General features: G+C 41.7%; 1 protein-coding gene across 3 annotated transcripts in view; it reads left to right on the top strand.

Annotated features, from left to right (window-relative positions):
- Positions 1–16,038, top strand: part of FMN1 (formin 1) — a 437,404-nt gene that overhangs the window by 399,629 nt on the left and 21,737 nt on the right. For all 3 annotated transcript variants that reach the window (XM_018054501.1, XM_018054499.1, XM_018054500.1), the window contains one exon: positions 4,927–5,076. In XM_018054501.1, coding sequence (XP_017909990.1) covers positions 4,927–5,076 — 150 coding nt within the window. The remainder of the gene's footprint in view (positions 1–4,926; positions 5,077–16,038) is intronic.

The raw sequence follows: 16,038 nt of genomic DNA, 5'->3' as shown, positions 1-16,038 counted from the left end.
CTTTTCCTCCTGCCCCCAATCCCTCCCAGCATCAGAGTCTTTTCCAATGAGTCAACTCTTTGCATGAGGTGGCCAGAGTACTGGACTTTCAGCTTGAGCATCATTCCTTCCAAAGAAATCCCAGGGCTGATCTCCTTCAGAAGGGACTGGTTGGATCTCCTTGCAGTCCAAGGGACTCTCAAGAGTCTTCTCCAACACCGCAGTTCAAAAGCATCAATTCTTCGGTGCTCTTCACAGTCCAACTCTCACATCCATACATGACCACAGGAAAAACCATAGCCTTGACTAGAGGGACCTTAGTTGGCAAAGTAATGTCTCTGCTTTTGACTATGCTATCTAGGTTGGTTATAACTTTTCTTCCAAGGAGCGAGTGTTTTTTAATTTCATGGCTGCAGTCACCATCTGCAGTGATTTTGGAGCCCAAAAAAATAAAGTCTGACACTGTTTCCACTGTTTCCCCATCTATTTCCCATATAGTGATGGGACCAGATGCCATGATCTTCATTTTCTGAATGTTGAGCTTTAAGCCAACTTTTTCACTCTCCTCTTTCACTTTCATCAAGAGGCTTCTTAGTTCCTCTTCACTTTCTGCTGTAAGGGTGGTGTCATCTTCATATCTGAGGTTATTGATGTTTCTCCCGGCAATCTTGATTCCAGCTTGTGTTTCTTCCAGTCCAGCGTTTCTCATGATGTACTCTTCATTTCTATTCAACCTCTCACCTACTGCAGACCTCTTCTGTGTTCTTGTTTCTCTTAATAGGCACCCAAGTGAAACTATCCGCCTTACCTGTGAGAGCTCAGTAATGATCGGCTGTGGTGTCTTAGAGCCCTCGCTTTACGATGGTTTTTCTTTTTGGCAGTTGACCAGCATTAGTCAGCTTGGCCCTCTCCCATTCTTAGAAAGGTGAGGGGGAATACACTTAGGCTTTCACATACACAGAGCTGAAAAAACTGAGATGAATTGTGCTGGAACCCATTCTAAAAAGTACCAGAAAATTAAATAAGAGATAAGGACAGGAAACAGTATATAAGGTAAAATGAACTTTACAAATGTGTGAGGAGAAGAGTTCACTAAATGTGAGTGAACAAGCTCTAGAAATGAACCCTTTTCCTCCTGTTTCAGCACAATTTCTGAGAGTTCTGAAAGTCAGTATTCAGTGCTGTTTCTGCTCTGCATTGACAAATGCCGACATCTTGCCCTTCTTCCCACTTAAGTGCCAATAAAATTAAAATGCAGATAAAAGCAAGGTGAAGGCTAATCTCATGATTTTCTAAGTGCAGACATGTTCTTGAATCTTGATTATTATCTTTGCATGATAATTTTAACAACCAAGATGATCACATGGTTCTGTTTATAGATTTTTAGACTGTGCCCCTTGATTGGCTTTGTCCCCTAAGTATTATATATATTTTACATTATCCCTGTGTTAAGCTTCCCTTCATCAGCATGTCAGACTGCTGTGTCTGTGTCATGTAAATATCCCACAACCATAAAAAAAGAGACCATACGCAAGGGCACATGGGTATCAGGCCAAACAAAATTTCACTTTCTAAGGTGGATGTCAAATATCTGATCCTTCTTCAAGATTCTCACTCCAGGAAAAGGGGGCCCTTGTGAGAGGGGCTGATGTTGCTGCTGTGCATTAGCTATGCTGAGGGGGGGGTCATAAATTTTGGTTGTCAGCGTTTTCCGTGACTTTGTGGTGAAGGTAGTCTGGCTTTCATATCATACATGAAATATGTTAGATCCCATCTTTAATGTAGAAACCACAGTTGTTTGGTTACACTCGAAGGAGGTTGGTGGTCAGTGTTGCAACATTCGTGTGAGATTTAGGAAATTCTTATGTTGTATTCTCAAGAGAAACAATTTACTCTGAGGCTAAGGAATATTTGCTTTTCCTCAGCAGTTTCTGAAAGCATGCATGAGGGGCAATAAGCGGATATGTTCCACCCTGGCATCTCAATACTGCAAAAGAAAAACCGTTCCTTTTGCCACAGGCTCTTTGATAGAATCATTGTCTGAACTCTCAAAATGTTTAGCTGAGTCAAAAAAGATGGAAATCAGTCAAGGAGTTATAGCAGAGAGAAAAAGAATCAGGGGGCAATTGAGAGTGGAGTAGAGAGGTTTTATAGAACCTAATATACAGTTAGAAACCTGTCCTTTAAAAGTTGAAAACTGTTACTTGCTGAGAAACAAAAGAAAATTCCAACATTGTTGTCAAACAGGAGCAGTTTTCATGCACAAATTACAGAAGGTTTTCAATAATCAGTCTTCTGTGCATCAGAATTGAGTTTGAAAGGAAGAGAGTTGTGTTTGGGGACGGGAGGGGGTAGTCTAGACCTTATCAGATAGCTGTGGGTTCATATTCTAGCATTTGGCTTTTCCTGGAACAAAGGGATCACACTGAAATCCAATAAGGCACACTCTCAGAGTGGCTTCGTCTTCGTTAAACTTGCCAAGTGCCAAAGCCAGGCCATCCTCTGCAACTCTGTTTGAGTTGGTTCTTCTGAAGAAGTTCACTTGCTTTCTTAAACACATAGGGGAAAAGCTGCTGAAATTCATTCTTGCCTTTGGTTTTCATCCTCTTTGAGGGTTAGCAAGTCAGGCTCCCCGTCCCGGGGGAAAGGTGGTGAGGGTACATGGTTAGCTTCATTTCAGAGCTAGGAAAAGCAAGGCCCACAGGATGATGAAATGCTTTTCTCAAGCCTCTGTAATAACCCACCAAACCATGCTGTCATTCTCTGAAGCAGCATCATACTTGCAGTGTCTTGATCTCACCATCTATACTCCCAAGAATGCCAGAGTTGGGGTTAAAGCACAGTGGTAACTGGAGTTTCTGTGCTCTTCACTATATCCTGCTGGAAAAGTAGGAAGATAATTTGCCCCTCTGAATACTGAGCATGAAAGACTGTCTTCTCTCTTCAGTGCACAAGTAAATATGTTTCTGTGTAGAAGGTCTGCTTAAGGAAGAGAGAAAAATAATGACGTGTTCTGCTGGGGGTAACACATGTTTTGTGTCATATAAGCAGCAACGGTGTCAAAAGTGGAAACAAACTAAAACTTGACTGTTTTATTTCTTAAATGCATGTATCAGTGAGTATGAGTATCCAGAAGGCTGGATAGAGCAGAAAACGCATTTCACTGAGAAACGATTCTGTAGACCCAATTCTGCCAATGAGTAAGGTCATTCAGTCTTTCTAGGTCTCTATTTTCTCATCTGTAAGATGGGAACATTGGACAGACTGACCCAAAATCCCTTCCAGTTTTAAAGCCCTGTGACTCCATAATAAATTCATGGACTGTTCCTTTAGGTTGCAGAACTCTCTCTGTACATATTTCCATGCTATAAAACAATCAATGTAGTTTACATTTTGAATGAAATAAAAGTATATGCTGTAGAGTGTACATTGGGTTTTATCAGTGTTTTGACTGCCGTAGAATTAGGAGTCATGTCTGAGCAAAAGTGGATATTGCTCCTTTCTGGTTTTGCTCTGAAATATGTGTGTTTGGAATTATAAGAGAGTCCCTTAAGAAATTACTGCAGTTATTGCCTTTCTCCACCTATGCACTTCTAGTCTTTTAATAACTGAGAGCCAAAATTCCCTGACCAGTAGTTTTAATTTGCATTAAAAACAGATTTATTATTTACAGAAGCACAAAGAATTTATGGGACTCAGAGCTGCAGCTCCAGCTTGGATCTCGCCTAATCATAGCCATGGAATCAATTAACAGTTCATCTGTGAAATGTGATAAAATCTTATGAGATACATATTGCCCAATAACTGAGAACGAGATGAAAGTATGCTCCATAATAGTAACGGGGCTTCAGGGTTTTACAATCGTTGTTGAATAGAGTTCCATTAGAAACTCCGTATTCGGGATGGCCACAAGAAAAAAAAAAACACTGTGTCTGAACAGATGATAGAGCATTGAGTAATAAACCCTGGCCAGTCATTCTTGCTTTGATTAGTTTCCAACACCCTAGAAAAGGGGGCCATTTATTTAAGTGTTCTTGCTCATGGCAAATGAGCTTGTGGGGCTTGGAGTGGGTGGGGGAAAGGATTGAGTGCAGAGCTATAAATTGCTGCAAAGCTGGTGGCTCCAAGAAGGGCTGCTTGGGGGGCCTGGGTAGTCATCTGGGAACAACCCTCCATGGGGTTGGTCAGGAGTTTCTTAGTGATATCTGGGAATCACCCTTATAAAACCTGGGTTCTTTTCCAACCCAGATTAGAGATCATTTTTAAGACCAAAAATGGTTTTTCCTCCAATCCTTGCTACATCCTCAATTATATGTATTTTTGTACATTGGTGATTTGTATTCTTATATCATGATAAGCTTTAAAATGTAGCCTTCTTAAAGATCATATAGTTTAAGTCTCTTATTTTACCCTTGAGAAAATTGAGAGTCAAGTGTTGAATGATTGACCCAAGATTACAAAGCCAGCAGATGCCAGAATAAGGATAAAATAGTCTGTTTATCTTCCATGAAGCACTCAACAGATCGAGAATTCCCTGCAGGCTCTCTCACTATCCACTGCTAGCAGTACAGAACCAACATGGCATCAGTGTTTCGTGTAATCCTTCAGCATAACACAGAGTGGGTAAATGACATGGATTTGAGATGAAGAACAAACCCAAGTTTTTACCTATGTACACCCTGAAACTATTCATGCTGATTTTATGCAGATAAGATGTGTCCAAGAGCATCCCCAATCATGTTGAGTTTCTTAGAAAATTGGCTTCAATACTTAGGCTTAGCATAAGCCACCATGACTGCTAAGCCTGGGCTTCTGAGCTAGAAAAGATATGGTGGGGGGGGTGGGGTGGTCGGCGAGGAGTTCTGTGTGTCTTCTCTCCTAATGGGTTTTGGCATTGACAGCTTCTCACCCTCCACCTCACAGTTTGTTATTCCTCTACATTTGCAGTTTTGAAACAACAGTAGGATATTTTGGGATGAAGCCAAAGTCTGGTGAGAAGGAGATCACACCCAACTACGTGTTTATGGTGTGGTACGAGTTCTGCAGTGACTTCAAGACTATCTGGAAACGGGAGAGTAAAAACATATCTAAAGAAAGGTAAGGTTCTAATAGACTGATTAACACTGGGAGTCTAGGGAACCACCTTCTCAACCCTAACGAAGCGTGTACGTTTCACCCGTGTCAGTATTGCCTTTCAGATCAAGTGGACATCAGGGAAGGATTATTGAAAGTTTATAAGGAAATGTGGGGGTGGGAGGGCTTGCTGTCCACACAGGCAGATACTCTCACGTGATCTGATAAGTTACACTTTCTTAACCCCTTCCAATTACTAGCTAGTAAATGAAAGGGGAGCTGTGCTAATTTGCAACAGATTGCTTCTCTGTGTATTTTCATGTCGGCCCAAGCTAAATGAGGCAGCCTTGCTGTCGCAGACAGTACAGGCAAATAAAAGTGAATGCTTTTCCCATTAATATACTGAGCTTGCATCAAAGGGAAGTCTCTGAGAGTCGGGCCACACTTAACACGGTGTGGAAGCCCCGCTCTGGATTTACAGCGCCACTTCTGACTCCCCGCATCCTGCTGAGGACATCAAACTGTGTGCCGCTCGCCTCATTGCAGCCTCCTGATTTTATTAGTTGGGGGTAGAAGGAAAACCTCAGCACTGAATATAGGGAGAGTGTGTGTGTTCGTTCTCCTTAGAGAAAGACTGCATTTGGCCCTGTTGATCAGGAAAAAAAAAAAAAAGCATTTCTGCTTGATCAGTGTTTTGATCAGGTTGCCACTGTTCTACAAAGGGTGTCATGGATTTAAACTTCAAACAGGTCTTGCTACTACTCCTGCAGAACAGATGTATGAGAGTGTCATTCAGAGTGAAGTTGGAGACAAAAATTCAACAAATGAAGGGAAGTGGTTTAATTGTAGCATCTATATCTCACTAAACATTGAGACCCTAAAGTCCAAATTTCAGTACTTTTGTTCTTTACTTTGGAATCAGAGAAAAGGTATATATATAATATAGCTATACACATACAGACACACACATACAGTACACCAATATTCTTTACCTTATAAAGCTACCTTAAAGGACTCATAATTTAGAGATTTCTTGACTCAGTTTTACTAAATCTGTAAATATTTTCTCCAGGAATTTTTTTATATGCTTGCTTTCTAAGGAAGTCACAGAGCTTTAAAAATGTGTATCAACATATCTTCTTCCCACCATACCTCTTTTGGAACATGGGAATTAAACCAAATATATCCATTATAGAGTGGAAGCAGAAAAAAGTTAAGTGACATTGTTAAGAAAATAAATTATTGATAACAGCATGAAAAAAATCCTAAAAATCTTGACATCCAACCCATTGTTCTCACCCTGCAAGCTCTTGTTTAGCCCTTTAAGCTAAAATAAGCTTCTGTGGAATGCATTCTATTTTGTGAGCCTCAGAAAAGTGACAGAGCCAAGTTCTTGTGTCTCTAACGAGGTAGCAGCAGGCCAGTCAGCTTTCCATGTCCACACCCGAAGGCCAGGGAGTTCCTTAGCGGCCCCTGAATGTCATGCCTTTGCTTGAGATTTTACATCTTAGGTTTTGATCATAGCCCTTAATGAATTTATGCTTTTCTTTGGAGCCCTGAAAATAGTCCCCAAAAACCAGCAGAGAGGGTAATGAATCGCTTTTCATTTGAATAAACTACTATTGAAATACTGAACCATATTCCAAATGGAGTTTTTCCCTAACACAGAAGTTGGACCACACTCACTCTGGGCCTGCGGAGGTTCCAACTGCCCTTCAGAATGACCTGTCCTCCTAGTGATGGGCACTTGCTGTGCTGCTTCCTGGGTATAGCTGGTGAATTGCCCACTTCACACTCTGTAAACCAACACCTTTAAAGGGTCATGACTTCCCGGGACCCTTTTCAGATCTCATCTAGCCATTTCAGGGGTTTCTTCATTCCAGCCGTGCTTTGTGAGATGGATCACCAAGGTTTCCAACCTAAAACAACATCTCTGGAAGTTAATGGTGGCTCATAAAATATTTGTGGAAGCAGCTTGTTTACAAAAATCATTATGTTAAGAAACCTTAGCACATCATATGTATTATTGCTCATCCAATTTAAAACAAACTTGGTAATATCTGGGGTTTTCTCGTGAAATGAGGGATTTTTCAATTGTTCTCTATATCTGCTAAGGGTTTTAGATTTCAAACTATTGACATCACATTCATTATGGTGAAATAAGAGAACTAACTCAAATTCTTCTATTATCAAATGAGAAACAATATGACTGCTTTAATGATGGGAAACAATATGATTGCTCTAATATTATATTTAATGATGTTTGATGTTATCATTTTTATAGTACTTTTCCCAGAAATCCAATAAATCCTAACAACACTAAATGTCAGGGGGCTTCCCTGGTGGCTTAGACAGTAAAGATTCTGCCTACAATGCAGGAGACCCAGGTTCAATCCCTGAGTCAGAGAGATCCCCTGGAGAAGGAAATGGCAACCCACTCCAGTATTCTTGCCCAGAGAATCCCATGGACAGAGAAGCCTGGCAGGCTACAGTTCATGAGGTCACAAAGAGTCAGAAATGACTGAGCAACTAATACTTTCACTTTCAGCATAACATAATATGAAAACATCCTCAAAAATTAAGTTCATAACCAAATGAAAACTTGATAGCTTGTAATTACTAGGGAAAAAAACTATAGTTTGGGATCTAATAACTTCATCCTACTTCATTTTCAGATGTGTTTGAAGGCCAACTAAAATCCCCAAAAATGATTGGGAAAACTTAAGGATCGATAATAGTATTTTCAAAGGGACAAAGTCACTTCCAAATGAAATGGAAATTTTGAAAATGACTTTAGGCCACTTGAAGTAGATTTTAGGTGACAGATGATATTTGCTTCTTGTTCTGCTTAACATGGTCTCCTTGAATGCACATTAGTTTGATGCAAAACTGAATGCTGCAACTCCATTGCAGGATAACATGTACTCTGCATGAGGCCCAGAACAATGTCTAAACCACAGGCGACTGATTGAAGCATTCAGTATGCTTGTGCCTTACAAATGAATGACAAACCCTATTATAAAGCTGATGTCAGGACACAATTCGGTATTTTAGTAGAAGAGGCAGTACTTAACTGGGGGTATGGTTTACCTGTAGATTAACTCTGTCAGTGGAAGAGCGAGCTACTATATGATGGTATATAATGACATTAAACTTTGCTTGTCATGAAAGCCATTATTAGGCCGAAATGGCAAGCTTCTAAGACTGGACACAAGTTCAGAGTGCCCTGCTCCCTAGACCTCAGTCTGTGACCCACCCAGTCCTCATGCCGCCCAAGTACTAGAACTTACCCTCTAGTGAAATGTGCCAGGCTCTTCTCCCCTTCCTGAGTACTGGCAGTGCTCCATAATATAAAAAATGACTTCTGGATAGAGAGTTGAAAACCAGCATTTTTATGCGATTAGTCTACTTTATGATCTTGGGCCAGTCGCTTATTGCCTGGGGGACCCAAATATCACATTTGTAAAAGGTGTATATTGGGATGAGGCAGGAACTAAATGCTTACTAAGATCTTTTCTGGTTTGAAATCTCTATGAATCAATAAACCATTTTTTTTGTAATATTCTGAGAAACTGCGTTTTCTTTCTGAGATAATGTCCCTTACCTTTGTTCCTGAGCTCATAGGGGACTGGATCAAAATATATTTCAAGCCAAGGTCTGGTGGTGAGTTGGGGAGAGCTTTGGAGACGGGCAGAGTTTCCACTGTCCTCTTGGCCTTAGTGACTGTCAACAGCTACCTGGGCTCATACCTTTAGCTCCTCCCCTAAACTACTAAGGTTGGTCTTGAAGACCACATTTTTGTCATTAAAAGTATACACACAAAAAATTTTCCTCTGCTTATCTGCATCCGACATTGCATTTGCTGGTTTATGAAAGTTCATCAAGATTTTTATTCTCAGAAGCAGCTTTGGTTCAATTTTGCCTTTTCATTCACTTTTGTATTTGTGTCTCTTGACATGCAAACATTCAGTGACTTTTTGTAACACACGTTTCTTCCACTTATTAAATCAATGGGTTATCTGAACCATATGCATAGTGGCAAGGAGGTAACTTAATTGTTGCTGCTACCTTCATTGAATATTCTTTACTCACTTTCTGCTTTTTTTCTTTTTTCCTGTTTAATTACTCTGGCATATACAACTCTTCCTTATGAAGTTTCCCACTCTCTAGGATATGTTAAGACTGCTCCCCACATATGCCCACACATGCACACATAGAGGCCACAAACCACTGCTACCCACAAAATGAGCTATGAATTTGCAAAAGGTAAAGACGTCCCAGGGGAGTCATGACTCCAGGAATAAAGTCTTGACAAATAATTCAACCCTGAGCCAAGGCAAACTTTAAAAGTACCATTTAAAAACCCATAATGGCTGAGTAATGAGTGAATAAGGAGTTTGGTAAATTTTACATGAAATGCAAATAAGACATTTTGTTATATACATAACTATAATTTACACCGTGAGGGAATGGACTGTTAGTTGGGGTGTTTTAAGTTCAGCTAAATAACAACAGAATTTTTGTTTTAAGTGTACTAGTTGCAGCAATTATGGTTAATTATGCAACTGCCATACCCTTGACAGCAGATGGTTCAGAGCTGTTGTGGGGTTATCCCAGAGCTGTTCTCAGGGCCCCACTGCTCAGGTCACTTTAGGACCAGGAGCTGGGGACTTGGAGTGGCCATCACTCAACCCACAAAGAAGCTGTTGATTGCAGTGTAGACATCACAAGAATTCCTCTCTTTATATGATAAAGTTATTCCTGGAAAAAGTTCCATAAACTAAAATTTTTATTTATTGAATCATGATCATTACAGTAATGTCTAACAAGTTAACTTTCTTTTCCCCAGCCCTCTGTTATGTGGTTAAATGATTTATATACACTTAACTGCTATAAAGGGGCTTCCCAGGTGACTCAGTGGTAAAGAATCTGCCTGCAATGCAAAAGATCCGGGTTCAGTCCCTGGTTTGGGAGGATCCCCTGGAGAAGGAAATGGCAACCCACTCCAATATTCTTGCCTAGAAAATTCCATGGACAGAGGAGCCTGGCAGGCTACAAGGGGTCATGGGGTCGTCGAGTCAGACACCACTAAGTAACTGAACACGTATACACAACTGCTAAGAAACTTCATATTTTAAAGGACCCCTTTTGTTTACAAATACACAAATGGTAAATGTGGGCTACAGTCCATAGGGTCTCAGAGTTAGACACAACTGTAGTTACTTAGCAGCAGCAGCAGCATATGTCCCAACAAGTTAACTTATAAACAGAATGTGTGATTATCCTAATCACAAAGAATTAAACCTGCTTATTTCCCAAGCTAAAACATTAAAACCACTATGCAAAGTTAAAGGTATGTCATGAATAAGGAGAGGAGAGTGTAGATTTTTAAATGGTAAAAATTATGGGATCATTGATTCTCAAAAACTAAAACACCTCTTTTGATCCTCTTTCCTCTGGAAATTAACCATTTCCTGTTCCTTCCAGCTTCTTAAAAGAAGAGTTTATATTCATTTCCTCACTTTCTTTTCCATAACACTCCTTTCTGTGTCAGTAAGGATGAAGCCTCTGCTGCTATAACAAAGACCAAAGTAAATTTTACTTTTGCATAACCATCTGAGTGTAAATTGTTTAGAAATCCGGATCCAGATTCCTTTACTTCTGTGACCACCATCATTAGGTGGGGTCCTTATTCACAAGGCCAAAGGCGGCTCGCATGATGTCCACCAGCTCTGAGTTCCTGTCAGTGGGAAGGGGCTGGCACACCCTTTCCCTTAAAGGGTGTGGCCTGAAAGGTACGCAGATTTCACTAGGCAGAACTTAGTCTCACGGCTCTATGCAAGGGAGACCAGGTAATGCAGGTTTTTCTAGGAGCCAGGGCCCAGCTAAAGACTGATGAGTGTTAGTCATGCAGTCATGGCTGACTCTTTGTGACCCCAGGGACCCTAGCCCACCACGCTTCTCTGTCCATGGAATTCTCCACACAAGAATACTGGAGTGGGTAGTCATTTCCTTCTCCAGGAAATCTTCCCAACCCAGGGATGGAACCTGGGTCTCCCACATTGCAGGCAGATTCTTTACTGTCTGAACCACCCGGGAAGCCCTGATTTCTGTTACTAAAGAGAGCAGGAGAAATGAATGTTGAGACCATTGGCAGACTTGGCCACCTTTCCCATTTGTGAAATCAAGCAGCTGACTTCTTGCCACTACTAGCTTTTGACACTGATGCTCGTTTCTTCCATCTTGAAGGTGGTCTGAGGGTATTCTGGGGCTCTGTCTGCAAAGTGCCCACCCCTCTTCCATCTCCTTCATCAGCTCCTCTTTTTCTTCTGTGGATCTTCCCCAGGGTTCGGATCTCTGTTCCTCTTTTCTTCTTTGTACTCTGTCCCTAGTTAATCCCAATAATTCTCACAACTTCATTGATTACCTCTTTGCCCAGTCCTCTTACCCAGAACCAACCTTAGTTCTAAGTCTTGGACTCAAATCTCCTACTTCACACTGAGCATTTCCACAGGCTGCCCAGCCTTCATCTGCAATTCAGTATGCCTACTCCTCTGAGGCTCCCTTTCTTTGGTTAGGGAACAAATTCATTTCCCTCTCCATCTCCCACTAGTTCAGTGGCAGGCTGGAAACTGGAATCGTATTAATGCTCCAAGATTCACTTTCCACCCATTGCAAACTTCTCAGCTTTGCCTCCTCGGTGGCTTCTTTTCCACCCTGTTTTCTCAGTGACTTTGCCCTAGTTCAGGACCTTCTGCCTCCCTGGATTACTGCTACATCCTCTGACTCTTCTCTCTGCCTGTAGTTTCTCTATTTCCTCTACATTGGTGCTTAATATTGTATCCAGTTATCTTTTTAAAACAGAAGTTAGACCATATCTATTTCCTTTTATTTATACTTAGCTGTAACATATATATTTTTAACTTTTTGTATTGGGGAATAGCTGATTGACAATGTTGAATCCGCATCTGTTTCCTTAAACATACTCCTATTTAAGCATATTCTGCTCTGAAATAAAAGGAAGAAAATCAGCCATGATTGGTGCTTATATGTATTAACTTTGGGAGCCTTACAACAGCCCTGAAAAGGTATATTACTGTTGTACGGCTAAGCAGAGGAGAGAGTAAATGAATTGTCAGCATCACAGTTTCATTCCTAAGGTACAGGATGGGGATAAGAACCTAGGTCTTATGTGACAACTAAAGCTTGAGCTCTTTCAGTAATTCCATATTTCTCCCAACTTAGAGCATGAGTGTCCAAAAACTTACCTTAGCCTATTTTCCAGCCTCATTTCCCATACCCTCATCTGCCTCATTCAGGGGCAGGGGGCTAGGGAGCACTTTGGGAAGATGGTTAGCCATCAAAAGGGCCACCCTCTGCAAAAGTTGTAGAAGAGATTCAGAAGCCTGTATGGGAATGCTGGATATCAGTCACTTCCAAATTTGGCACGTCTTCTAAATCACCTGGAGAGCTTTGTCAGATCTACCAAATCAGAATCCCAGAGGGACAGAACCTAGGGACTTGCCATTTTAGCAAGCTCCTCATAGAGAGGACGAGCAAGAACACAGTTTGTGTTTGGTTGCTTCAATAAATGCCTTGGCTTCATCCCCTGATGAAATCTGTCAGGTCAGCTTTGGAGATGGGAGGAAGAAGTTCATATTCCCAGGGAGTCCCACTATGGTCAATCAATCCCTTAACATAAACGTGCACCACTTAATCAGCTTGATTTAAGCACATATTTTTAAAATATCTGTTCCTTCTTAAGTGCTCTGAAGCTTCCTATTCTGAAAGAATTTAACCTGGTGATCACATAATGCCTCCTTCATAAAGCTTTCTCTGATCTCTGTGAGCTATCTTTCCTCCAAAATTTGGGAGGGAGGAAAGAGATGGTTACTGTCTCTTTAATTTGGGTATTAGTGATTTCTTTTCCATTCATTTTGTTATAGACATTTTCCCCTCAAATAAATCATAAGCCCTAAAAGACAATGGAGAAGGGAATGGCAATCCACTCCAGTATTCTTGCCTGGAGAATTCCATGGACAGAGGAGCCTGGCAGGCTACAGTCCACGGGGTCTCAGAGTCAGACACGACTGAGTGACTAACACACACAAGACAAGAGCAATGCCTCCATACTTATTTGTTCTCTCTTAAGTCTCTCGCTCATTCATGTCCGACTCTTTGTGACCTCGTGGACTGTAGCCCACCAAGCTCCTCCGTCCATGGGATTCTCCAGGCAAGAATACTGGAGTGGGTTGCCATTTCCTTCTCCAGGGGATCTTCCCGACTCAGGGATCGAACCCAGGTCTCTCGCATTACAGGCAGACGCTTTAACCTCTGAGCCACCAGGGAAGCCCCTGTTCTCTCTTTGGCATCTTCTATTCCCTCATATATAGTGAGTGCTCAATTAATATTTGTTGAACAAATAAACAATCACTGTGTTTTCGTTTGGCATGTTGAAATTGATTACAAAATTTGCTGTCGACTGCTGATAGATGAGAGATCTTATTTATTTAGACTTAGGTGGTAGAATTCCCCAAACATATCCCATATGGGTTGCTTTTGCTCAAGTATCTAAAATCTTTATAGCTTGGTTAAAGAGGATAGACATGTTCAAAACAAGAAAGACTAGTTATTAGGGTAAAACAATCACCTTCTCTGTTCTTGACTGTATTACTTTCAATTTGTCTTAAAAAAAAAAAAAACTAGGGAAAAAAAAAGGAAGTGAAGATCTTTAGGATTCATGGCTGTGCCAAGCCTCAAACCTCTTTAGAGCTCACATAAGAACCTTTGAGAGCATCTGTCCACACTCTATTTCCCTAGCTTGGCAGACAGCAATGGAAACCCAAAGTAAATCTCCTTCATTCAGCTAGAATATTTCTAAATTGCTTATCTGTGGGACTCCTGACAGCTCCTGCCTTGGGCAGAGAATGGATGGAATGGGGGGCTGCCTGGGTAGTATAATTTGAGGGGCGCCAGAAAGACTGCCTGCTCCACCCAATCTCCCCTGCTTCCTCCCCTTTTTGTTTTAGTCACCCCTGCAAACAGGCTCTGATCAGTTCCAGTTTTTGGTGAGACTCGGTTGGTGGTAAAGGTTTCAAAACCAAAGGAGGAGGGGACATCTACAAGCACGTGCATGTCTTCATTATCAGGATTGGAAATGTCTTCCTAGGACTAGCAGTGCATTGCAATTAAACTTGCAGATTTATGTCCCAGGGCCGGTTTGAGTTTCCAAGCTGTCTCCCAGACGCCTCTCCCTGAACAAGGAAACACAATGCTGTTACCTTTCACTCTGCACCTAAATCACCCCAGCGGCTCAGGGTGTTTCGTCTACCAAGTGCAGAGTGATTGGCTTTAACTGATCATTGCATTCCAATGCAAGTCCAGGACCCCCCTACTTCCACTCCCCTGTGTCTTGGGGGAGACACTTTGCAAACGGAAGCGGCCTTTGTTCTGCAATTAATCATTTGAAGTCAAAGTGTGTTTGGGTACTACTAGTGATAACCCACAAAAGCTATCAAGTGACTGATTGTGTAGCTGGTGAAATGCGGTGTCTAGGAGGACTTCCTTCATTGTAAATAGAAAAATATCTTAGGAATGAGGTAGAGAAAGTTGTCAAATATAGGAAGTGGAAGTGATGGGCTAATTTATCATGGAATCACTGAGAGGCTAGATTCTGATGTGTAAGGAGCTGTCTTTAAAGTCTAAGACCTGCCTTACTTTCTGGCTGGTCTGCCTTACCATGGCTGCTAGTGAGACTGGCCTGGGGACCATGGAGATAGAAGGGTTAGTCAAGGTCAATGGCCAGACTCTGAAGAGGAAATAAGCATAGAAGAGTATGTGCCTGTCCCAAGTCTGTAGCCCTGCTTGCCTGCCTGAGATAAATGATTTTGAGGCTACCCTTTATTTCATATGAGTTCCTAGTTCCCTGGTGGCTCAGATGGTAAAAGCGTCTGCCTATAATGTGGGAGACCCGGATTCGATCCCTGAGTTGGGAAGATCCCCTGGAGAAGGAAATGGCAGCCCACTCCAGTATTCTTGCGTGGAAAATCCCATGGACAGAGGAGCCTGGAGGGCTCTAGTCCATGGGGTTGCAAAGGGTCGGACACGACTGAGCGACTTCACTTTGACTTACTTTCATTATTTCATATTGTTTATGGCTGTATTCTTGGAGTTTTATTTTCTTACCCTTCGGAAACTTTCCACATAGACGAGTTCATGATGTTGCCATCAGCTGCTGCAGTGAGGGAGAAATGTCTGTTTACATTGAGGAGATGATGAGTTTAATCTTTGTGTTGTAGGTTTTTTTTTTAATTGAAGTATATTTGATTTACAATATCATGTTAGTTTCAGGTGGAGTGTGCTTCAGTTATGCATATATTGTATTTTTGGTTCTTTACTGACAATAAAGAGTGACTTTATTTCATTGGCTTTCATAACTATTATCTCTGTGTAGTAGTTTTATCAAGAATTCAGAAACATACTTCATGGAGTGTTCTCAAGGCAGGTAGAAATAAGGGCAGTTCCTACAACCCCTACGTGGATTTCCCCAATTGCACTTACTTATTTAGAACCCAAGCTGGACCTTTGCCCTCTCCTCCTCCCCCAACCCACCATGTGGAGAAATGTCCTGACTCAGTGAACTGAGGACAGTACCTATGGACACTTGAGGAGTATCAAAAGATGTAGAGAAATCCCACAGAGTGCCCATAAGCTAAGCTAAGCTAAGTCACTTCAGTCGTGTCCGACTCTGTGCGACCCCATAGACGGCAGCCCACCAGGCTTCCCCATCCCTGGGATTCTCCAGGCAAGAACACTGGAGTGGGTTGCCATTTCCTTCTCCAATGCAGGAAAGTGAAAAGTGAAAGTGAAGTCGCTCAGTCGTGTCCGACTCTGCGACCCCATGGACTGCAGCCCACCAGGCTCCTCCATCCATAGGATTTTCCAGGCAAGAGGACTGGAAAAGAGTACTGCCATTGCCTTCTCCAC

Source organism: Capra hircus, chromosome 10 (genome assembly GCF_001704415.2).
Source record: "Capra hircus breed San Clemente chromosome 10, ASM170441v1, whole genome shotgun sequence".
NCBI lineage: Eukaryota > Metazoa > Chordata > Mammalia > Artiodactyla > Bovidae > Capra > Capra hircus.
The sequence above is the reverse complement of the archived record's forward strand: the minus strand, read 5'-3'. Positions and strand labels throughout refer to the sequence as shown.